At 38.7% G+C, this 25,688-nt stretch overlaps 1 protein-coding gene across 1 annotated transcript; it reads left to right on the forward strand.

Annotated features, from left to right (window-relative positions):
- Positions 1-387: 387 nt before the first annotated feature.
- LOC131164127 (uncharacterized) lies at positions 388-861 on the forward strand. The gene has a single exon (XM_058121143.1). The coding sequence runs from the start codon at positions 388-390 to the stop codon at positions 859-861; it is 474 nt and encodes a 157-aa protein (XP_057977126.1).
- The last annotated feature ends 24,827 nt before the right edge of the window (positions 862-25,688 follow it).

Here is a 25,688-nt window from a genome sequence, read left to right on the forward strand (position 1 = left end):
TGTTGTTAAAGGATGAGATTGGAATTTCGGGTTCTGTTTTGCAACGTGGAGGCAGGAGTTCTGTGGTTGTTTTTGTGTTTTTCTTGGGGTGACGACTTCTGAAAAACTACAGATACTATCGCCGGTTCTTGTTTCTAAGTGGTAGGATTAAATCTTAAATGGGGATTGAGTATGTTAAGAGAAATGTTTGTAGTAGAATATCTTGTGGGCTTTAGTACGATGGGTGTGTTTGTGAGTTGTGATGAAAAAGTTTAAGAACCGTTTTATACTATTTGCAGGATGGATCCAGGGAGTAGTAGTGCACATGCTGGGGGTGATGATGCAGGGCCTTCCACTATGGGTGGCAGAGATCCTGATGATGTACTATGTAGTGTCACTTAATAGGTGATGGTAGAGATGGCTAGAGGTTTAGGGGAGCAGAGCTGCATGATTGAGCAGTTCACAGGTATGAGACCCCCATCATTCTCTGGAGGAGTTGACCCACTTATGGCTGAGAACTGGGTCCAGGATATAGAGGACATGCTGATAGTTCTCCCATGTACATATGAGCAAAAAGTATTGTTTGCAACATTTAAGCTGACGGGGGAGGCAAAGTGCCAATGGAGATCAGCGAGACTGTTGGAGGAGCAGATACCTAACTCTGTAGCGAGGACGTGGACCCGCTTCAGGGAAATATTTTTCAAGAGATACTTCGCCGCTACTATTAGAAGTGCAAAAGAAGCAGAGGTTTTGCACTTAACGCAAGGATCGATGACAGTACAACAATATGTAGCTAGATTCATTGAGCTATCTCAGTTTACTCAGTATTTGGTATCGACTAAGGAAAGAAAAGCGAGGAAGTTCGAGGAGGGCCTGAGATAGAGTCTATTTGAGTAGGTTATAGGCTTCCAGGCCTAGATATTTGCAGAGGTAGTGGATAGAGCTACAGTGATTGAGAGTGGCCTTCAAAGAGGCACCACAGCACAGAGCCATGGAAAAAGGCTAGTGCTTTCAAATTTTTAGACAAGGTCCTGCTGAGAGCCTTGGAGGAGCTCAGATAGAAGAGGAGGACAGAGATAGGGAGTGGGAGGTCGAGCAGTGGAGGGTAGGCAGATGCCCCCTTCTTGTCGCATATGCTATAGGAGACACCTAGGAGAATGCCAGGTCAAGGAGGTGATATGTTTTCAATGCCATCATCTTGGGCATATGGCAAGAGACTGCCAAGCACTGCCAACTATTGCGCATGTTCCTAGACCATTCAAAGGAGGGCATCAGGCACCTCGAGGCGACGACAGAGGAATATCGCCCCACTGCGGGTATATGCGTTAACAATGGGGGATGCTGAGGCAGTAGGAGATGTTGTGATAGGTACAGTTTCACTTCTGTCATTTACAGCTACTGCTTTGTTTGATTAAGGGGCAACTCATTCTTTTATCGCCTAAGAGTTTGTTAAATTATGTGGGTTAGAAACACAGCAGTTTGGTATCAGTTTGTCAGTGACTACACCGACAAGGACTGTGAGGATATGTGAGAAGGTACTTGAGAACTGTCCAATATGCATTCAAGGGAGGTTTTTATTAGTTAATCCGGGGTCTTGGATATGCGTGGGTTTGAGGTGATATTGGGGATGGACTGGCTAACTGCTCATTATGCTAGTATAGACTGTAATCAAAGAGAGGTAATGTTTTGACTTCCAGGAGGATAGGAGTATAGATTAGTGGGGTCTTGTGTGCGCACCCCACCACAGTTGTTATCCACCATTCAGGCAAGGCGATTATTGTTAGAGGGTTATCAAGGATATATGGCATGTGTGAAGAAGATATCAGAAAGGGAGTTAAGGCTAAAGGATATCCTGATAGTGAAGAATTTTCCTAATATTTTTCATGAGGATTTTCTGGGACTATCTCTTGATCGTGAGGTAGATTTTATTATTGATTTAATTCCGGGGATAGCGCCGATTATGAAAGCACCGTACAGAATGACACTGGCGAAATTAAAAGAATTGAAGGTTCAGTTGTAGAAACTATTAGACAATGGATTTATTCGGCCCAGCGTGTCACCCCGGGGAGCGCCAATATTGTTTGTGAAAAAGAAAGATGGGTAAATGAGAATGTGCATCGACTACCGAAAAATTAATAGTGTCAATTAACAATAAGTACCCGCTTCCCCGCATCGATGATTTATTTAATCACCTACAGGGGACACAGATTTTCTCGAAGATAGATTTATGATTTGAATATCATCAGGTAAAGGTCAGAGTAAAGATGTTTTAAATACGACATTCAAGACTCGATATGACCAGTACAAATTCTTGGTTGTACCTTTTGGGTTGACAAATGTTCCTATCATGTTTATGGATTTGATGAATAGGGTTTTTCACCAGTATCTAGACCAGTTTGTGGTGGTATTTATTGATGATATATTGGTGTATTCAAAGAGCCCAGAGAAGCACAAGAAACATATTAGGATAGTACTACAGGTGCTGAGAGAAAGAAGATTGTATGAAAAACTCAAGAAGTGCGAGTTCTGGCTAGAGCAAGTTACCTTCCTTGGACACGTGGTATCCAATAGTGGTATTTCAGTAGATCCTAACAAGATTGAGGTGGTAGAAAATTGGGCGTGACCTAAGAATGTGCAAGAAATTAGAAGTTTCTTGGATTGGCTAGATGCTACCACATATTTATTGATGGTTTTTCTAAATTGTCGGGTCTGTTGACTAGAATGACCAGGAAAGGTGTGAAATTTGTGTGGACTGAAAAACGTGAGCAGAGCTTCTTGGAGTTGAAGCAGTGGCTTATCACTGCACTAGTGTTGATGATTCCTTCAGGAGAAGAAGGTTTCGTGATTCACAGTGATGCATCGCATAAAGGGTTCGACTGTGCTCTGATGCAGCAAAGGAGAGTGATAGCATATTCCTTCCAAAAGTTGAAAGAATATGAGGAGAATTACCCTACCCATGATTTGGAATTAGCAATGGTGGTCTATGCACTGAAAATTTGGAGACATTATCTTTATAGGGGTAGGTGTGAAATTTTCAGTAATCATAAAAGTTTAAAGTACTTTTTCATGCAGAAAGAACTAAACATGAGGCAGAAGATATGGTTGGTGCTAATAAAATATTATGACTGCACCATCAGTTACCACCTGGTAAAGGCTAATGTGGTAGCTAATGCTTTGAGCAGGAAATTAGTGGGAGCATCAGTGTTTGTAGTGGCGATTTAGCATCCAATCTAAATGGATTTGGAGAAACTTGGGGTAGAACTCGTAGAGGGTGAGCATCAGGCATTTATTGCCAATCTAGTGTTGCAACTGACTCTACAAGAAAGAATTAATGTTACTCAAAGGAGTAATGTATAATTGGTAGATCTTATAGAGAAAGTACATGATGGTCTAGAGACAGATTTTAGTATCTCATATGATGGAGCCTTAAGGTTTCGTTCTAGGCTGTGTGTACCTGCTAACCCTGAGATTAAGAAAGTGATTCTGAAGGAAGCGCACTGATCCCTATATACAATACATCCTGGTAGCACTAAAATGTGTAGGGATCTTCGGGAGTCTTTTTGGTGGGAGTGGTTTGAAAAGAAAGATCACCGAGTCTGTAATGTAGTGTTTAACATGCCAACGGGTGAAAGCTCAGCATCAAAGACTGGTGGGGTCATTGCAGCTGCTATATATTCCTGAGTGGAAGTGGGAGCATATAGCGATGGATTTTGTCACAGGATTACCACCAGCACTACATGGACAGGACACCATTTGGGTAATCGTAGATCAGCTGAGGAAGACTACCCATTTCCTGTCTATCATAGTTAATTACTCCTTAAGAAAACTAGCAAAATTATATATACAGGAGATAGTTAGAATGCATGGTGTGCCAGTGTCTATAGTTTCAGACATAGACCTATAGTTTACATCTCGTTTCTGGAGGAGTTTGCAAAAAGCCATGGGTTCTCAGTTGACATTCAGTACAGTGTTTCATCCTCAAACATATGGATAGACAGAGAAGATGATACAGATATTAGGGAATATGCTACGTGTATATGTGCTAGACTTTGGAGACAGTTGGATACGATTTATGCCATTAGTAGAGTTTGCGTATAATAACAGTTATCAGACTAGCATTAGGATGGCACCATTTGAGGCATTATATAGCAGGAGGTGTTGATCTCCATTGTATTGGGATGAAATTGGGGAAAGATAGATATTGGGGCTAGAGTTGATACAATAGACTTAGAATAAAGTTAGATTCATCAGAGACAGGATCAGAGCAGCACAGAGTTGGCGAAAAAGTTATGCGGATACTCGTTGACAAGAATTAGAGTTTGACACTAGGGATCACGTGTTTCTGAGAGTGGCACCATTGAAAGGAGTTATAAGATTTTTGAGGAAGGGTAAATTGAGTCCTAAGTATATTGGACCATTCCAAATTATTGAAAGAGTGGGTCTAGTTGCTTACAGGTTGGCGTTATTGCTGGTTTTGATGGATTCATGATGTATTTCACATTTCCATGTTAAGGAAATATGTCCTAGATCCCTCCCAAGTAATCAGATATGAGGCACTCAAGCTCAGTGATGCCTTGTCTTATGAGGAAGTGCCAATGCAGATTTTGGATCGGAAAGAGCAACAGCTGCGTACGAAAATCATACCACTCGTAAAAGTTATGTGGCGCAATCATGCAGTAAAGGAAATGAAGCTTCTGGGAACTAGAGGAATAGTTGTGCCAGAGAAACCCACATCTGTTTAGTGGGAACGAGGGTTAAGGTATGTATTTTGATTTATATAGTATAAGATAGGTAGAGTTTTGATTTTGATAAAAATGGTTTTGGGAGAGTTTTGTTTAAATTATTATAATCTTCCAGGACCGTAAAAGTAACCATGGTATTCCTCCACCATAAGTGGTGGTAATTAATGAAATGGTGGTGTTTCTTTAAGAATGAAAATGTGATAAATGGAAAATTTCGAAGATGAAATTTTATAAGGAGGGGAGAATGTAGAGATCCAAAAAGTTAAATTAACAAAAGTAATTAATAAAAAGAGAGGAAAAGAAAAGAAATGAAAGAGAAGAAGAAATGGAAAGAGAGAATCAGCAGGGGTTCATCGACGAACTCAGAGTCCTTTTTGATGAATGTCCCTATAGTTCTCATTGACGAAGTACACGTGTCTCATTGATGAGAAGATATCAAGAATTTTTGGAATTTTAGGAAATTTCAGGTTCGTTGACGAAGTTCCTTCATGGGTTCATTGATGAATTACTTGAACTTGTCGATGAACGCTGGCCTATATATTTTCAAACCCTCATTTTTGACGCGTGAATCTCTATCCTCTCATTCTCTCTCTCTAAACCCATGGCTCTCTCTTTCTCTCTCTTAGATTTTGACTCCGTTAAAGTTCGGATTGACGATCAGGAACCACCACAAGGTTCCAGGGAAGATTCTCTACAACTTAGGCGGAGCAGATTTTTAGTTTGGACTTCTGGGGCATCATCCCAAAACCAAGGTAAGTGGGATATTTAAGAGTTTTAAAGTTAATTTGGAGTATATAGAGCTTAGGGAACATTAAATATTAATATTGTGGAGGTTGCGTTGAATAATTTGAAGCTTTTGTGTTATGAACACTGAGGAGCGTGTGGTGTTAGTGGACCTCTTAGTAAGGCAGGTATGGGGAATAAATTATAGTAGTCTTTTCTGAAAATTATTGGTTGAGAAATATGAGAAATTGAGATATGACATTTTTACCTGAAATTTATTATGATATGAATATCAGATGAAAATTGTGTGGCATATGATTTATACTGAAATGTATTTGAAATTGAGTTAAATAATTTACATTGAGAATAATGAGCCTATGAAATGCGTATTGAAATATGATATTTGAAATGTGAAAGGTGATGAAAAGTGATATGTACTGAAAAGTACCTTCTGAGAAATGATGAAATAAGAAATGTGGAAATGTTTTATTGAGAAGTGTTGAATGACGTGAAATGAGATATGTATATGTTATTGTGAGAAGAAATGAGTATGAAATTGATGAAATATCATTGAAATGATGAAATGAGTTGTGAATGCAGGAAATGAAAATACTGCAATGTGAAATCTACAATGTAAATCTTGAAATTTGTTTGCTGAAATTGTGAACATTGCAATGTTAATGCTGCAATGAGAAAGGTGAAATATAAATAATGATATGAGAATATGAGAATGTGAATATTGCAATGTGAGTACTGCAATATAGATATTGAAATGTGAATATGAGAATGTGAATATTGCAACGTGAATACTGCAATATGAATGATGAACTGTGAATACTAGAAATGTGAAAAATTGCATTATGAAATACTCTAATTGTGAAATATTGAAATTTCGAAATGAAACCATGATGGAAGGATGTGCTATTGAATTGAGCACGGTACCATTGCTAGTGGTGATTAGTGCAACCACAAGACTCGTGAAGCGTGTGGCGTGACAGTTCGAATAAGCTAGTGTGAAGATTTGTTTTGCCCCCTGAGTCTAGATCAAGGTATATGGCAGGCCATTTGTACTACAAATGAGTATATGATATGATTATTTTGATCTAACTGGATAGGCCAACCACGATTAGGTCTAGCCTTCGGGTCGCACAACCTCTACCATGGGAGGAAGCATGGCGTGGAGTATAGAGAGTGACCTGGACCATGGGGTGAAGCATGAAATGGAATATATCCTCAGGGTAGCCATGAGTTACAGAAGCGGATGTATTTGTTACCAAGGACACTCATGTGCTAGATGTGAAATGGAAATGAAATGGAATAGAAATGGAAATGAAAATGGAAATGAGAAATGAAATAGCATGAGTTAATAATATAAGTAATGAAAGCGAAGTAAAACACTCTGCCTGAGGGTTTACTGTGTAAGGTGTGTGCCATGATGAGTATCAATTGTAGCCGAACCCGAGTTATTAGGAGAAGGATACAAATGATATCAGAGCATAAGAGAGCTACATGTATAGGCGTGTAATCTCCCATATTCTCAAGAACTTCACGGGTAAACATGGATGGCATAAAAATGAATTTGGAAATGGAATTAAAAGCTTAGTAAAGCTTGTGTTTTATATTTATATGATTATGAGTAGAAATGGTGTATTTTCTTAGAGGATAATATCGCTGAAATTAATATATGTTATGATATAATTAAACTCATACTGCCACACACTATAGATAATTTATTCCATCTTACTAAGATGTGTCTCACCCAATCATGTAAATATTTCAGGAAATCGAGATAGGTCGGGTTATAGAGCTCCGAGATAGAGGGGAGTTGATACCCTGCGTAGACAGGGTGACTGTTTTGAGCTAGGGATGGAGAATTCCCCTAGAGCATTTTGTGTTTCTTTTTTGGGAATGTACTAGACATGTATTTATGGATGAATTAGTACTCTGGTATGTGTATTCCCTATGGTATGTATGTATATAATGACTTTCGCTGTTAGGTTTGCGTATATGAGAATGATTGTGTACTAAATACTCACTTTATGTCGGGTTATGTATAAATGGTATCAGAGGTGTTGATGTGGCTGATATGTGACTATTATGTTTTATTTATAGTGGTAAAAAAATCATATGAAAAATTGGGGTGCACAGATTCGTCGGGGTAAACTTCTAAAAAGTGCAACTCTGACCAACTGGTGGCTGATCCTACTTTCTAGAGTCCATCCGGTTCTCTTTCTTGGCCTACCGCGCTATACTTTGCAGAATTTCCGAAGCATCCATATCATCCTCATTGCAAGTATCCACGTGATTATCCCCTCAAGCTACGATGTCCTTCCGCCTGAAATCCATCCTAAATATAGGATAGAAGCCAGCTTGGAAATCCCAAATTTATCGTGGTTAATGCAAGTATCGAAAGAAGAAATTATATAACATATGAATTTGTAGTTAAAAAGAATCATTTACACAATTCTGCCACAAAACTGTCAAGGTATCGGCCTCTAATCACAACTCCGGGACAAAACACCTGCTCACCCGACCTAACATTCCTACTTAAGTTTCCAAGTTCCAGTCTCTCAACCTAGAAATGAAACCATCAATGGATCTACCATGGTTTTCCTCAAATTATCATTCCAGGAAAAACATAGAAAACCGTCAAAAAAACTCTGTCTCTAAGCTTCCAAATCAAGACCCAACCTAATATACCCACTCTCATCCTTATCCTATCTCAACCTATACTTTGGTAATTATCAATCATCAAAGTCTGTAGAACCTAGCAAACCTAGGTTCTGATACTACCTGTAATGCCCTGACCCGCCACATGGGCCCGGGGTGCTACTTTAGTGATGTCTGAGTACCTGATACCATATTCAATATAAATGCAGCGAAAATAAGTGATACATTCTCCAAACACATTACCATAGTTCTAATTACTGTTATACATAAATGTCTCCAAATATCCATATTACAATCCATAATATTGTACAAAAAGAAAACTCAATCCATACACACTACATACATAGACTTTACGACTAGCTCAGCCCCTCTAGCCCTGCTAAACATGATCCCTAGTGTTTCTTGAAAAGATAATTTGTATATTGGGGTGAGACACTTCTTAGTAAGGAAGATTAAGTTAAAATCAGTGTGTGGTCAGCATGAATTTTAATGTATATAGAAAATAACTAGTTTTCCAATTAACTAAAATAGTATGTAAATATATATATATATATATATATATTCATTATACACTATTTAAAAAAATGCTCTTTTTCCCTCCCACAGTATAAACCAGTTCAGTAAATATTTAATACCATTTACATAAATCAAAAAATATGCATAAAAGACACTCCCTGCAACTAACACCATTTACTTCCCCCATGGTACGAGTTATGCAGTCCGAAGGCTGGACTAAACTTGGGTGATCAGCCCAAAACAAAGTCAAAATATCCCTCTATAAGTTTGTCTACAGGCATCCACAACCAAGTTGCAGGCCCGATGCCCTTACTTGATTCTCATGCAGGCTATCGGCTGAAACCACCCTACACTTCTATCCAGAACAGAGTCAGTGCACATGGTCTAATAATCAATCACTAGCAATGGTACCATGCTCACAAAACAATTGGCCCCAGGGTTCTTAAAGCATATCATGCAATTTAAGTAATTAAAAGTTGTAGTTTAAATCATTTTGTTTCAAACTGCCATTAAATAAAAAGCCGTCCCCTGGCCATCAAATAAACCCGACTCATAGCCTTCAAATAAAACCTGAGCCCCGGCCATCATATAAAATCTGGCTCACAGCCATCATATCAAATCCCTATACTATTCACAAGCAATTCTAGTATGTTTTACAATCAGTTCAAGTATATTTTACAATCATTCCCAAATTTGGTTACACGATAAACCATATAAATTTATTCATCTGCCACATAATTTCAATATTCAAACACGATCTAGGAGACAACCAAGGAAACACTGTACTTTTACTTTGTGAGAAAAATTAGATTTTCCACCATTTATATTATTCAAAATATTGTACCATATATCCTAGGTTTGTAAAATCTCTTTTGAACGGTTGGTTTTCAAGATAATTTTTGAACTCATAAATAAATATATATATATATATATATATAAGAGTTTAATCAGTTCATATTTAATCAAAATTCTGACTTAACTTTTAGCGACCCAAAAATTATAATGATTAAATAATAGAGAGAAGGATAAATTCAAAAGGGTTAAAACAGGGTTCGTCAACGAATGCCCTGGTTTTGTCAACGAGCTTGCTGTAGGATTCGTGGACAAGTCTCAATGTTCATCGATGAAGAGATATCGAGAGGGTGTATTTCAGACCCATTGGTATGTCGACAAGTTCTTTACTTTCGCTGATGAACTACCTGCTTCACCTTATCAACGAAGCCACATGTCACGTCGACGAAGCCACGTGGCAACTGTTTATATATATGCGAAAATCATGTTTCATCGTGAAATTTTTTTCCTCTTTCACTTTCTTTCTCTAGAATTTCAGCTGCTCTGATGGGGTTGTAGTTTTGAGTAGCATTTAGAAGATTTTGGGTAGGAGATGCTAGGATGATGTGTAATTATGTATTTATGTTTTGGGAAAATACTGGATTCTGGTATTGTAAACATGGATGGATGATTTTATGTTTTCCACTGCATAGGTATGTTATTTTGTGAACAAGATTTTCCTTAGTGCCTTCCTATGGCCTGATATGTTATAACAGATAATATAAGGGTATTAGAGTATTTTATTTTGTAGTATATTTTATAAAAAAAAAATGGTATGAATTTTTGGGTCATTACATTTTTGGTATTAGAGCCTAAGTTGCTAGATTCTGTAGACTCTAGAGTACAACAGAAAATAATACTAGAATATAGGAATGGATTTTGAGGAAAGATAGAAATTGGGATAGAACAGAATATCAGTGAGTCAATGTTGGGGAATTAAGATGAGAATTTAGAGTTTTGTTCTGCAATCTAGAAGCAGGAACTTCGCGGTGGTTTTCATGATTTTCCTGGGGTGACGATTTCAAAAAAAACCATAGTAAACTATCTTCAATTTCTATTTCCATATGGTAGGACTATACCTTAAATTAGAGATATAAGGTATAAGGGATATTATAGTTAGAATAGTATTATGAGGGTTGGATTCTTAGAATAATTTGTTGTTATTGTAGGATGGACCTAGGAAGTAGTAGTGCCCACACAAGCGGCGATGATGAAGCAGGGCCCTCTAATATGGGCAACGGAGATTTAAATGTTCTTTTACGCAGCGTAGCTCACCAGGTCATGACTGAAATTGCACGGAGCTCCAGGGAGCAAGGTGGTCCATCTACAGTGAAGGCGTGTACGATAAAGAAGTTCATGAAGATAAACCCTTCAGCATTTTCAGGAGCAGCTGATCCTTGAGTTGTTGAGAATTGGATGCAAGAGATAGAGAAAATACTGATGGTGCTCCACTGCACCGATGAGCAAAGGGTTCTTTATGCAACATATTAGTTGGCTAGGGAGGCCGAGAGATAGTGGGTGGCTATTAGATTATTGGAAGAGCAAAGACCCTTACAAGTGCCTATGACCTAGGCTCGATTCAAAGACATATTCTTTGATAGATACTTTCCTACCACAATCAAAGAGGCTAAAGTACAAGAGTTTCTGAGTTTGACCCAGGGACCAATGATAGTTCAACAGTATACAACAAATTTTATTGAGCTGTCACAATTTGCTCCATACATAGTACCAGATGAAGCTAAGAAGGGTAGGATGTTCAAGAGGGGCTTGAGGCGAGACATATACAAGCAGGTGGCGGTTCTAAAGATACAGGTCTTTACTGAACTTGTTGATCAAGCCATAGTAGCATAAGAGAGTGAATAGATAGATGTAGGAGTACCAAGCCAGAGGAAAAGGCCTACGCCTCTGGGTTTCTAGGTGGGTTTTGGTCGAGCCCATGGAGAGGAAACCGGTTCGATGGAGGTTGGAGGCAGATGACAGGGGGGAATCGAGGGTTTTAGGGTGAACATACTTACCCTATTTGTCCTAGATGTGATCGAAGGCATTTGGGAGAGTGTAGAAGAGGAGAGAATGTCTGTTATCATTATGGGAGACCTGGTCATAGAGCTTGGGCATGTTAGGGACTATTGACTCATGCACCAGCTCATAGACTGTTCTGAGGTGGATACCAGACACACCATGGAGGCCAGCAGAGGAACACGACTCCAGCAAGGGTTTATGCATTAACTCTAGGAGACGCTGAGGCTGTCAGAAACATTGTTATAGCTACACTTATTACTTTACCATATGAAGTTGTTGTTTTGTTTTATTTAACTACATCCCATTCCTTTGTGTTGTGAGGATATGTCCAACTATCTAGGGTAGAGGCACAGTTGTTAGATGTCGAGTTGTCTATAGCCATGCCGAATGGATCTACTATGAGATGTTGGAAGGTACTTAGAAAATTTCCAATGGCTATTCAGGAGAAAGTACTACCAGCTGATCTTGTGGTGTTAGATATAACAGAGATTTGATGTAATATTGGGTATGGATAGGCTGGCAGCTAGTTACATTAGCATAGATTTCTATAAAAAAGAAGTGATCTTTAGACCCCCAGGTGAACAGGAATTTACATTTGTGGGTTCACGTGTGCACGCCTCACCACAGTTAGTGTCAGCCATTCAGGCGAGGAGATTGTTTCAGGGTGGCTGCCAGGGGTACATTACTTACATAAAAGAGCTACCAAAAGAAGAATTGAAATAGATTGATATTCCAGTAGTCAGAGAATTTCTGGATGCTTTTCCAGAAGAATTACTTGGCTTACCACCAGACCGAGAGATTGAGTTTACTGTGGATCTACTACTAGGGTCAACTACGATATCTAAAGCACCTTACTATATGACTCTAGCCGAATTGAAATATCAATTGCAGGAGTTGCTCGATAAAGGGTTTATTAGGCCAAGTGTGTCGCCTTGGGGAGCACCGGTCCTGTTCGTAAAGAAGAAATATGGGACTATAAGAATTTGCATAGATTATAGAGAGATAAACAAACTGACGGTCAAGAATAAATATCCTCTTCCCAGAATTGACGATCTTTTTTATCAGCTCTAGGGGACCCAGGTCTACGCCAAGATTGACCTTCGGTCAGATATGAACAAGTGAGAGTTAGAGCAAAGGACATTTCAAAGACAACTTTCCAAACCAGATATGGTCATTATGAGTTTTTGGTAATGTTGTTCAGATTGACTAATGCACCAGCAGTATTTATGGATTTAATGAATCGGGTTAAAAGTGGAATAGTGATCCTAAGAGAGGGGTGAATTGGGTTATTAAAATCTTTAAGTTCCTTTTATAAATTTTTACTTGTTTAATACACACAACAAAACTTAAGTAAACCAATCAATTCACAATCAAAACTTAAACAATCCACAAATTGTTTGAAAACTTAAACAACCAATCAATTTAAGAGTAACTAACCACAAATACCAAACCAATCACAATTTGAAAACCTTTGTGGAATCTTAGCCTTTTGCTTTTGTAAGCAGCCTTGTAAGTAATTGGCAAGCCCTATTTTTGAATTGATTTTATTGCGCTCTCTTAATTAAGATTTCTACAAATTAACCAACATACTCTCTTGTGGGTTTCCGCAAATGGTTATTTTAAAATGTACTTTCATTAAATTATGAGTCTCCTTTTTAATTCAGCATTTTAACCCTGCAACTTGCACTTTACACATACACACATAATATATGAAGTACAAAAATTTAAAAGAATAGGGCAAGAAGAACACAACGTTTTATGAGGTTCGACTTATCCTTAGCCTACGTCCTCGCCTTTAGCCAATACTGCCAAAGGATTCCACTAGAACGCTCCTTTCTGGGTGGAGCAAACCTTTTACAAAAGTCTCTCTTTTTCTAGAAGAAACACCTCTCCAAGCGATCAGCCCACACTTGGTTCAACAACCCAAATCAGCTTTGAAACATCAAAGTACAACAAGAAAGATACAAGAATCTGTGTACAAGATAACTCTCAAAACAGAGCAAATTTGTACAAGTTAGAGCACTTAAATATACTTCAATCAAATATAAAGATAAAAGTATGAAGCTCAATTTTAGAGATCACCAAGTGTTCTTTAATGATTGAGAATACTTAGTGTTAGAACTGTAGGTTTATGAATCAGCAACAATTCAAATGAATTCTCCCAAATGGAGTGTGAGCAAGAAAGAGCTTTGTGAGAGATTGAGAGTTGAATGCCTGAATGCTATGTGATTGCTTGGTGATTTGATTTCTTGGATTTAAAAGAGTATTTATAGACTTTTTAGGATGAGTTTCCTTGTTTCCCAAGTTACTTGGAGGGTCCACCAAGTTTTTATAACGTTCATATTTGAAAAAACTAATTTTTAGAATTTTCCCGTTAAAGTTCAAAATTTAAAAATCCCATAAAGTCAGTCGGCTGGACAGGTGACTGGGTAGGTAATTTTATAAGGTTAGTTGGCTGGACAGGTGACTGAAACCCTTTTGTCTGCTAGAAATAAATTCTCGGAAATTGTCAGTTAGCTAACTGAACACAATTCAAAAAGAGTCAGTGGGCTAGGCATGTCAGTTGGCTGACCAATCTCCATTAAAAATGGTCAATCGACTGGGCATATTTTTTAACAGATATATTTGTTAGTCAGTTGGGAAAGTTCAGTGTATTTTGGTCAATCAGCTGACCAGTTTCATTTTCTGATAAACATTCATTTTTTATTTTTTAAACCCTTATAATTTGAAAGACTTCAAATGTAATTTTTCAAAATCATTTTCCAGGGTTTTAAAAAATAGGTCTCTAAGTCTTTGATGCATCCTAATGAGCTTCATAATTCTAAATTATATTTGAACTAAAGTACTTACAAATGACTTTCTAAACATAAACTCTTTAAGCACTAAGTCTTCAATTTTTTTGTCCATCTCTTGAAATTCAGCTTGACAAGCTTTAAGTTTGACATGTATTGCTTCTTTACTCCAGTAAGCTTTCATTTAATTGGCTTTAATTGCTAAGCTTCCTTCCATGATAATTTTGTTCAATCCTAAAACATTATCACTAAACAACACATGTTAATATATCCTTCATTTGTTATCATCAAAACAAGATTGAAAAGCCTAGTTAGGCCAACATGGGTGTCCCACCAGAATTTGGACTAGTTTTTTGTTGTATTTATTGATGATATATTGGTCTATTCGAAAAGTTTTGAGAAGCATGAGGATCATCTAAGGCTCTTTTTACAGGTGTTAAGGAATCAGTAGTTATATGTCAAATTCAAGAAATGTGAATTCTAGTTGAGGCAGGTTACTTTCCTCAGGCATGTGATTTTTAGGGATGGAATATCAATTGATTCAAGTAAAATAGAGTCAATAGTGAATTGAGTAAGACCGGGAAATGTCCAAGAGGTCCAAAGTTTTCTGAGTCTGGTAGGCTACTACTGACACTTTGTAGATGGTTTTTCCAGATTATCGGGTCCATTGACATGACTCACAAGGAAAAATGTGAGATTTGAATGTACCGATGATTGTCATTGGAGCTTCTAGGAGTTAAAGCAGTGGTTGGTCACTACACCGGTACTATCTATTCCATCACGGGAGGATGGATTTGTTATATATAGTGATGCATTTTTTAAGGGACTCAGATGTGAGTTAATGTAGCATGGAAGAGTTATTGCCTATGCATCTCGATAGCTTAAGGAGTATGAAAAGAACTACCCTGTGCACGATTTAGAGTTAGCGGCAGTGGTGTATGCTTTGGAGATTCAGAGGCACTATCTTTATGGTGGTAAATGCAAGATCTTCACTGATCATAAAAGTTTAAAGTATTTCTTCCCCTAGAAAGAATTGAATATAAGGCAAAGAAGATGGCTAGAGCTCATTAAAGATTATGATTGCGCTATCAATTATAATCTAGGGAAAGCAAACGTGGTGGCTGATGCATTGAGTCAAAAGTTAATAAGTACAACATTGTTAGCAGTTGAGATTCAGCATCTGATACAAATGGACTTGGAGATGTTAGTTATAGAGCTAGTAGAGGAAGGTCACTAGGCATTCATTGCCAACCTGGTGATGCAGTCTATGTTGCAGGAGAGAATAAAAGATGCTTAAAGAAATTACGCAAGTTGGTAGAGCTGATAGAGAAAGTACAAAATGGTTAGGGGGAGGAGTTCAATATATTAGATGATGGAGCCCTACGATTCTGTACCAGATTGTGCATTCTTACAGATGCTAAAATTAGTAAGGCTATCTTGGAGGAAGCTCACAAATCGCTATACATAGTTAATTCTGGCAATACTAAAATGCATCGAGATCTTCGAGAGTCTTTTTAGTGGAGCAATATGAAAAAGGAGATAATTGAATTTGTGCAACAGTGTTTGACGTGTCAGTAGGTAAAGGCTGAACACCAGAGGCTGGCGAGACAATTGCAGCCACTCCACATCACTGAGTGGAAGTGGGACCATATATCCATGGATTTAGTCACAGGTTTACCGTCGACGCTACATGGTCAAAACACTATCTAGGTGATTCTTGACCGAATGATGAAGAATGCCCACTTCCTACCTATTAAAGTTAGCTACCCTATGAACAAACTAGCAGAGACCTACATTCAGGAGATAGTTTGACCCTATGGAGTGCCAGTATCTATAGTCTCAGATCATGACCCATGTTTCACATCACGATTTTGGAGGAACTTGTAGGAGGCTTTAGGGTCTCAGTTATCATTTAGCATGCCATTTCATCCTCAAACTGATGGACGGACAGAGAGGATGATCTAGATTCTCGAGGATATGCTGCCAGCATGTGTGCTAGATTTTGGGGTAACTGGACCCAGTATATGTCGCTGGTTGAGTTCGCATATAATAATAGTTATTAAGCCAACATCGGCATGGCACCTTATGAGGCATTGTATGGTAGGAGGTACTATTCTCCATTATACTGAAATGAAATGGGTAAGAGGTGAGTTCTAGGACCAGAGTTGGTGCAGCAAGCATACGATAAAGTCCAACTAATTAAAGATAGAATCAATGTAGCTCAGAGTCGATAGAAAAGCTACGCAAATACTCACCACAAAGAATTGGAGTTTGATGTGGAAGATCAGGTGCGCCGTTAAGAGGGGCTATGAGATTTAAGAAGAAGGATAAGCTGAGCCCTACGTTTATTGGCCCATTTGATAAACTTGAGAGAGTGGGTCCAGTTGCCTATAGGCTAGCTTTAGCACCAGCTCTATCCAAAATACATGACGTATTTCATGTTTCTATGTTAAGGAAATACATCCAAGATCCCTCCCACGTGATTAGCTATGAGGAGATAGAGCTCGGAGATACACTAGCATATGAGGAGATGCCAGTTCTGATTTTAAACATAAAGAAACAGGAATTGGGTACTAAAATAATTCCATTAGTAAAAGTCCTATGGATGAATCATGTAGTAGAAGAGGTCTTGTGGGAGTTGGAGGAGGAAATACGACATAAATACCCGCATATATTTGGTGGGATTAGTAGTAGTTAGGAATAATAAATTAGATAGAATCAGTAATGTTAAATTTAGTGCAGAATAGTTAAGGTATGAATTGTATGTTAGATTGTGGGAGAGATAGTGTTTTTGGTTTTGGGAGAGTTTCCTTTTATGTATGTATTTGTAATCTCCCAGAACCTTGAATGTAACCATGGTATTCCTCCGCCATAAGTGAGGGTAAGTAATAAAATAAGTAGCCAATTTTTCTTAGAGGATGGTGTATAATACAGATAGAAAATTTCGAGGATGAAATTTTATATTTTATAAGGAGGGGAGAATGTAGCGACCAAGAAATTATAATGATTAAATAATAGAGAGAAGGAAAAATTCAAAAGGGTTAAAATAGGGTTCGTCAACGAATGCCCTGGTGTCGTCGACAAACTCGTTGTAGGATTTGGGGACGAGTCTCAGTGTTCGTCGATGAAGAGATACCGAGTGGGTGTATTTCAGACCGATTGGTTCATCGATGAGTTCTTTACTTTCGTCGACAAACTGCTTTCTTCACCTCATCGATGAAGCCATGTGTCTCATCGACAAAGCCATGTGTCTCAATGTGAAATTCTTTTCTTCTTTCACTTCCTCTCTTTAGAATTTCGAATGCTCTGAATTCTCTCTACAAATTCGGCCCCATTTCTCCCTAATTCAATGATCATAAGCTACCATGATGATCTTAGAGAAATTCTAGACAACTTAGTCGTAGCAGAATTTCAATTTGAGAAGTTTAGGCACCATTCCAAAATCAGCTAAAGTAGATTATTTAAGGGTCATCTAGTTTGTAGGTTTTTCTGAACCTAGATTTAGTAGTAGATGTTATTATACTGGTGTTTGGGATAATTTATGTGGGTGTTGTGAATTCAGGGTTTTGGGGCTTTTACTGCAGGTAGGTTAGGGAACCTAATGGGTGTTTCCAAGAATCCAGGTAAGGTGATGAATAGTTTATAATTTAGGTAATGTAGGTATGGAAATTATTTTGAGAATTCAGTTATTTGACACACACACACACACACACACACATATATATATATATACATATATGCAATGACCCGAAAAATACTAATATTTAAATATTAAAGAGAGAGAAAAATGGAAACAGAAACGGAAGGAGGCGGTAAGTTTCTTCGACGACATCGCATTTTGGAGATAATAATAATAATAATAATAATAATTTTAAGAAATTTCCAAGACTTTTCGACGAATATAGGCGTTCGTCGATGAGTGTATAAGGAAATTCGTTGACAAATATAGGGTTTCGTCAACGAGAAACTACCGAGCGAGGAATGGGCTACTTTGAATTTCATCGACGAATACAGGATTTCATTGATGAATTTAATGAAGGACTCGTCGATGAGATAATGTGTCTTGTCGACGAATCTGACCCTATAAATAAGGAAAAACTAGATTTTTATCTCATTTTAGCGCCCCTCTCTCTCTCTCCTCTCTCTCCCACAACTCTCTCTCCTTCTCTCTTCATTTTCGAGCCTGTTTTTCGTCAGATCAAAGATCTGAGGCTACCACGATGCTCCTGGCAAAGTTCTTTGCAAGTTTGCCAGAGGTGATCGTTGGAAAAGTTGAGTTGAATTTCTCCCAATCTCAGGGTATGGCATTTTATTTAGTATTTGTCTTTCCTTTACTTATAAGAAATGTTGTAGGTAAGAAAATACTAATATTTTGTTATGGGGATTGTGTTTTCAGGATATTGAGCTAGGAACCCTATGGGTATAGAGCCAAAATTTTATAGGGGCATTTCAGAGTTAAGGTAAGGGAAATATGCTATGCTAGGAACTTTATTTATGTTATTAGAAATTTTATATATATATATATATATATATATATGCATGTATGCCATATATTATATAGAATGTGAATTTTCAAAGTATGTGTGGCCTGAGTACATGATATTGGTATGAAGTTTTTCAGTATTTGAAGTGATATGAATATAGTTACATAATTGTAGATTTTATACAGATTTTATACCAGTAAACATATATTTGTTATAACAACATATTCAGTGTATATAGAAAGTTGTGTTTTCCTAAATGCCATAACACTTAGATTATAAAGAAAGAAAGCATAGATGGATTACACAGTTATAACATCAAGATGCTACAGATATTACAATATTTACAGTACACCAATATAGTGTTATGGTTATTTTGGAAATATAATAAAAACGGTATAAAGAGTATAGTATGTATTTATATAGTATCAGATCCCTGTGGAAAGATTATAGAAAGATATAGTTTACAGAGCACGGTACCGTTGCTATATACAAATAAAGTGCAACCACGTATCTCAGATAGTGTGTGGGTACCGTCTAACCATGCTCGGAGAGGATGCAGCTCCCCAGTACACTAGGTAGAGGGGGCTGATTAGACGAGGTAGCAGCCAGTCCCGCGCTTAGGAGAGGATGTAGTTTGGTCGGACTGAGGTAGTGTAGAGTATGATGACTTACCTGGAGGGCCAACCAGGTTAAGTCCCGCCTACGGGCTGCACAACCCTGTTATGAGGGGTCAAATCATGACATACAGAGTCCCAGGGAAAGAACACAACTACATATATATATATATATACGTATACTGATTTATAGTTTTCATTGCATATAGTATGTTATAACAGTAAAAATAATAGAAAGCTTAGATGATACATATGTTTTAGATTTTATGCATGTGTTCTATAAATTTTCCAATTCATGCAGTTTTAGATATTATTATTATAATTTTATGACTCAGTCGCCACACACTAGTAATAGCATATTTCCACTTACTGAGCGTCGACTCACCCCATTACTTTAACATTTTTCAGGTGAGGCAGTTAGGCGAGTAGATCAGGCTCGCGGATAGAGAGTTGTTTATTTACCCTGGTTATAGGGTAAGTTTTCGACAGAGTTGTGTATATCTATTTTTGAGTAGATGATGATGGAGGGGGGGTATTTTTGTATGGCTATGGTCTGTATATACTAGATTCTGGTATTGTATAGCGTATATGTGAATGGTTGGATGATTTGTGTTTTCACTGCTTAGGTATATATATATATATATAATGGTAAAAAATTGAGGATGTTACATTTTTTGTATCAAAGCATAGGTTGCTAGGTTCTATAGACTCTAGAGTGCAGCGGAAAGTGATACCAGAATATAGGAAATAGATTTGAGGTTTTTTCTGTGAGTTGGATATAGGATTTCATGATTGTTTTTGTGTTTTTCCTGGGGTGACGATTCCAGGAAAACCATAGTAAACTTTCGATGAGTCATGTGTTTGGGTTGCAGGAATGGATTTTGGGGCTAGAATCAAGAGGGATAGTTAATAAAGGATTTGGAATTTTAGTCGAATAAGTTGGGTCTGTAGGAAGATAGAATTTTGAACGGTGTTCTATGTGTTTACAAGACGAACCTAGGAGGCAATAACGCTTACGCTAGTGGGGATGATGGAGCGGGTCCTTCTGGTGCAGCGAGTGGAGATTCAGATGTTGTGCTACGTAGCGTGGGTCAGCAGGTCATGGCTGAGATAGCACGAAGCTCTAGAGAGTCAGGAGGTCCATCCTCAGCTCAGGGATGCACCATAGAGAAATTCATGAAGATGAACCTGCCAGCTTTTTCTATAGCGATTGACCCTGCAGTTGCTAAGAATTGGGTGCAGGAGGTAGAGAAGATCCTGACAGTACTTCACTGCATCGACGAGTAGAGATTTATGTACGCTACGTACAGACTAGCAAAGGAGGCTAAGAGATGGTGGACGGCCACTAGACTATTGGAGGAGCAGAGAACGACTTTAGTTCTGATGACCTGGGCTCGTTTCAGGGATATATTCTTTGATAGGTATTATCCTGCTTCAGTTAGAGAGGCCCAAATTCAAGAGTTCCTGAGCCTGTCCCAGGGGTCGATGACAGTCCAGCAGTACGCGGTGAGATTTATCGAGCTCTCGTGTTTGTGCCCATATATCATCCCCGATGAAATAAAGAAGGCTAGAATATTTGAGAGGAATCTGAGGCGAGATATCTACAGGCAGGTGGCAGTATTGAGGATCCATAATTTTACAAAGTTGGTTGACAGGGCCATTATAGCAGAGGAAAGTTTACCGAAAGAGATTGAGACACAGAGTCAGAAGAAGAGGACTGCACACTCGAGCTTTTAGGTGGGTCCTAGTCGAGGCCCTTGGAGGGGAGGTAGATCTGGAGGGGATCAGAGACAGATGGTAGAGCAGGGTGGACTTTAGGGTAGTCAGCCTCGAACCATTTGTACCAGATGTGGACAGAGACACCCAAGTGATTGTCGATTTTGGGAGAATGTTTGCTACCGCTACGGGAGACCTGGTCATATGGCTCGACCTTATTAGATGACACCAGGTTATGTACCGGCTCCTAGGCCAATTTCAGGGAGGATACTAGGCACCCCGCAGAGGTCAGCAGAGAAACACTACGTTGGCGAGGGCCTATGCGTTGACATCGGGAGACGCTGAAACGGCTGGAGACGTGATCACAGGTACCCTTAATGCTTTACCATATACAATTATTGTTTTATTTGAAACAAGTGCCACCCATTCCTTTATATCGGTGGGGTATGTCAGAATAGTTGGGGTAGAGACTCAGCTACTAGATATAGAACTATATGTGGGTATGCCGATGGGATCTGTAGTTAGATGTAGGAGGGTACTTTAAAATTTTCCAATAAGTATTCAGGAGAGAGTGTTGTTAGCCGATCTTGTGGTCCGAGATATGCAGGGGTTTGATGTGATACTGGGCATGGATTGGTTAGCAACTTATCACGCAAGTATTGATTGTCACCTGAGGGAAGTGATTTTTAGACCCCCAGGTGAGTCAGAATTTAGATTCACGGGTTCGCGTGTACATGCCTCACCACAGCTAGTGTCGGCTATTGAGGTGAGGAAATTGTTATAGGGTGGTTGCCAGGGGTATGTCGCATACATAAAAGAATTTCCAAATGAAGAATTAGGACAAGATGGCATACCAGTAGTGCGGGAATTTCCATATGTATTCTCAGAAGTATTTCCTAGTTTGCCACCAGATCATAAGATTGAGTTCACTATAGACTTGTTGCCGGGATCTGCACCAATATCGAAAACACCATACCGTATGGCCCCGGTAGAGTTAAAAGAATTGAAAGAACAGTTACAAGAATTGTTGGATAAAGGTTTTATCGGGCCCTGTGTGTCGCCTTGGGGTGTGCCAGTTCTGTTCGTGAAAAAGAAAGATGGAACTATGAGATTGTGTATCGATTATAGGGAGATAAATAAATTGACAATCAAGAATAAATATCCTCTCCCTAGGATCGATGATTTACTTGATCAGCTCCATGGGACCCAGGTTTACTCTAAGATTGATCTGCAGTCAAGCTACCACCAGGTGAAAGTTAAAGCCGAAGATATTTCGAAGACCGCTTTCCATACCAGATATGGGCATTACGAGTTTTTAGTGATGCCATTTAGGTTGACTAATGCACTAGCGGTTTTTATGGATTTGATGAATCGGGTGTTCCACCAGTTTTTGGACCAGTTCGTGGTTGTATTTATTGATGATATACTGGTTTACTTAAGGAGTTTTGAGGAGCGCGAGCATCATTTGAGGCTGGTACTACAAATATTGAGGGAAAGGAAATTATATGCAAAATTCAAGAAATGTGAGTTCTGGTTAAGGCAGGTTACTTTCCTCGGCTATGTGATCTCAGAAGTAGGAGTATCAGTTGATCCGAGTAAAATAGAGGCAGTGGTGAATTGGGAAAGGCCGGGAAATGTTCAGGAAGTCAGGAGTTTTCTAGCGTTAGCAGGTTATTACCAAAGCTTTGTTGATGGTTTTTCCAAGCTATCCAGTCCATTAACACGACTTACAAGGAAAAATGTAAAATTTGAATGGACTAATGACTGTGAGCAGAGTTTCCAAGAATTAAAGCAATGGTTAGTTTCAGCTCCAATACTGGCTATTCCTTCAGGGGAGGATGGGTTCGTAATATACAAGGATGCCTCTTTGAAGGGTCTTGGATATGTGTTGATGTAGCACGGCAGGGTCATTGCTTATGCGTCCAGACAGCTGAAAGAATATGAGAAGAATTATCCTGTCCATGATTTAAAGTTTGCTGCAGTGGTGTATGCTCTCAAGATTTTGAGGCATTATTTATATGGTGGAAAGTGCGAGATTTTCATGGATCATAAGAGTTTGAAATATTTCGTTACTCAAAAAGAATTGAATATGAGGAAAAGAAGGTGGCTAAAACTTATTAAAGACTATGATTGCACAATTAGTTACCACCTAGGGAAAGCAAATATAGTGGCAGATGCTCTAAGCAGGAAATTAAGGGGATCCGTACTGACACTTGTGGAGATTCAGCACTCGATTCTGGTGGATTTGGAGAGGCTCAGTATAAAATTGGTAGAGGAAAGTCCTCAGGCAGTTATTGTTAGCCTAATGGTTCAGCCTACACTTTACAAGAGGATTAAGGCAGCTCGGTGTTATGACGTAGGGTTCGCAGTGGTGATGGCTAGAGTACGTCATGGTCAGGGTGAGGAGTTCAGCATATTAGATGATAAAGCTCTTTGATTCCATACTAGGCTATGTGTTCCTACAGATATTGAGATTAGGAGGACTATAATAGAGGAGGCTCACAGATTCCTTTACACGGTCCATCCCGGTAGTACTAAAATGTACAAGGACCTGCGAAAATATTTCTAGTGGAGTGGAATGAAGAGGGAGATAGACGAATTTGTTCAATAATGCTTGACGTGCCAGCGGGTCAAAACTGAGCACCAGAGACCAGCCAAACAGTTGCAGCCATTGTTCATTCCGAAATGGAAGTGGGACCACATTTCGATGGACTTTGTTACAAGGTTACCATCAGTGTGACAGGGACTGAATATGATTTGGGTGGTTGTTGATCATTTTACGAAAACTGCACATTTCATCCCTATTAAAATCGGCTATTCCATGGACAGACTAGCAGAGATATATGCTTAGGAGATAGTTCGAGTTCATGGAGTACTAATATCCATAGTCTCAGACTGAGATCCTCGGTTTACTTCATGATTCTGGAAAAGTTTTCAGGAGGTTATGGGTACGCAGTTAGCTTTTAGCACTACTTTTCATCCCTAGAATGATGGTCGGACTGAGAGGACAATTCAGATACTAGAAAATATGCTTTGTTCTTGTGTGCTTGATTTTGGAGGCAGTTGGATTCAGTTTATGTCGTTAGTTAAGTTTGCTTACATTAATAGCTATCAGGCTAGCATCAGCATGGATCCTTACGAGGCATTATATGGTAGGAGATGTCGTTATCCTCTTTTCTAGGATGAAGTAGGTGGAAGGCGAGTTTTGGGTCCCGAGATAATACAACAGGCATCCGATAAAGTCTGATTAATTAGAGAAAGAATCAGTACAACACAGAGTCAGCAGAAAAGCTATGCAGACACTCGCCGTCAGAAGTTAGAGTTTGATGTGAGAGATAGAGTATTTTTGAAGATAGCTCCTCTGAAAGGAGTTGTGAGGTTTGGAAAGAAGGGCAAGTTGAGCCCTGGGTATATTGGCCCTTTTGAGATACTTGAGAGAATAGGGTCAGTTGCGTACAGGCTAGCTTTGCCGCCAGCTTTGGCTCATATTCATGACGTGTTTCATGTTGCCATATTACAAAAATACATCCTAAACCCATCCCACATCATTAGCTATGCAGAGATAAAATTTAAAGAATCATTAGCATATGAAGAAGTACCAGTACAGATTTTGGATAGAAAGGTTCAGACTTTATGCACTAAAGAAATACCGTTAGTTAAAGTTTTTTGGAGGAATCACACTATAGAGGAAGCTTCTTGGGAGCTCAAGGAGCAAATTAGACAGAGATACCCGCAGTTGTTCCAAGACGTGTAGAGGTACTTAGGTAAAGTATAATAGTTAGATAAATTTTCATACAGGTACATGCACTGATGTTAGTTAGTAGATAGTTTTTAGTTTTGTATGTGTAATCTTCCAGAAAATAAATGTAACCACGGTATTCCTCCGCCATTAGTGAGGGCAGGTAATAAAATAAGTAGACCCCTTTTCCTCTACAGAATGATGGAGTGTATAGATGGGGATATAGCTAGTAAATTTCGAGGACGAAATTTTATGAGGGGAGAATGTAACGACTCAGAAAATACGGATATTTAAATATTAAAGAGAGATAAAAATGGAAACAAAAATGGAAGGAGGCAGTAGGTTTCATCGACGACATCACATTTGGGAGATAATAATAATAATAATAATTTTAAGAAATTATCAAAACTCGTCGATGAATACAAGGGTTCGACGACAAGCGTGAATTCGTCGATGAATACAAGGTTTCGTTGACGAGAAACTACCGAGTGAGGAATGGGCTACTCTGAATTTCATCGACGAATACAGGGTTTTGTTGACGAATTTAATGAAGGACTCATCGACGAGATGGCATGTCTCGTTGACGAATCTGGCTTTATAAATAAGGAAAAACCAAATTTTTATCTCATTTTAGTGCCCCCCTCTCTCTCCTACGACTCTCTCTCTCCTTCTCTCTTTGTTTCCACGCCTATTTTTCGCCAAATCAAAGATCTGAGGCTACCACGACGCTCCTGGCGAAGTTCTTTGCAAGTCTGCCGAAACTGATCGTTGGAAAAGTTGAGTTGAATTTCGTCCCAATCTTAGGGTAAGGCATTTTATTCAATATTTGCTTTTCCCTTAGTTATAAGAAATGTTGCCGATAA

Source organism: Malania oleifera, chromosome 1 (assembly GCF_029873635.1).
Source record: "Malania oleifera isolate guangnan ecotype guangnan chromosome 1, ASM2987363v1, whole genome shotgun sequence".
NCBI lineage: Eukaryota > Viridiplantae > Streptophyta > Magnoliopsida > Santalales > Ximeniaceae > Malania > Malania oleifera.

Bases quoted from the DNA above. Each gene is read 5' to 3' on its own strand.
- LOC131164127 (XM_058121143.1), top strand. From the start codon at position 388: ATGGTAGAGATGGCTAGAGGTTTAGGGGAGCAGAGCTGCATGATTGAG.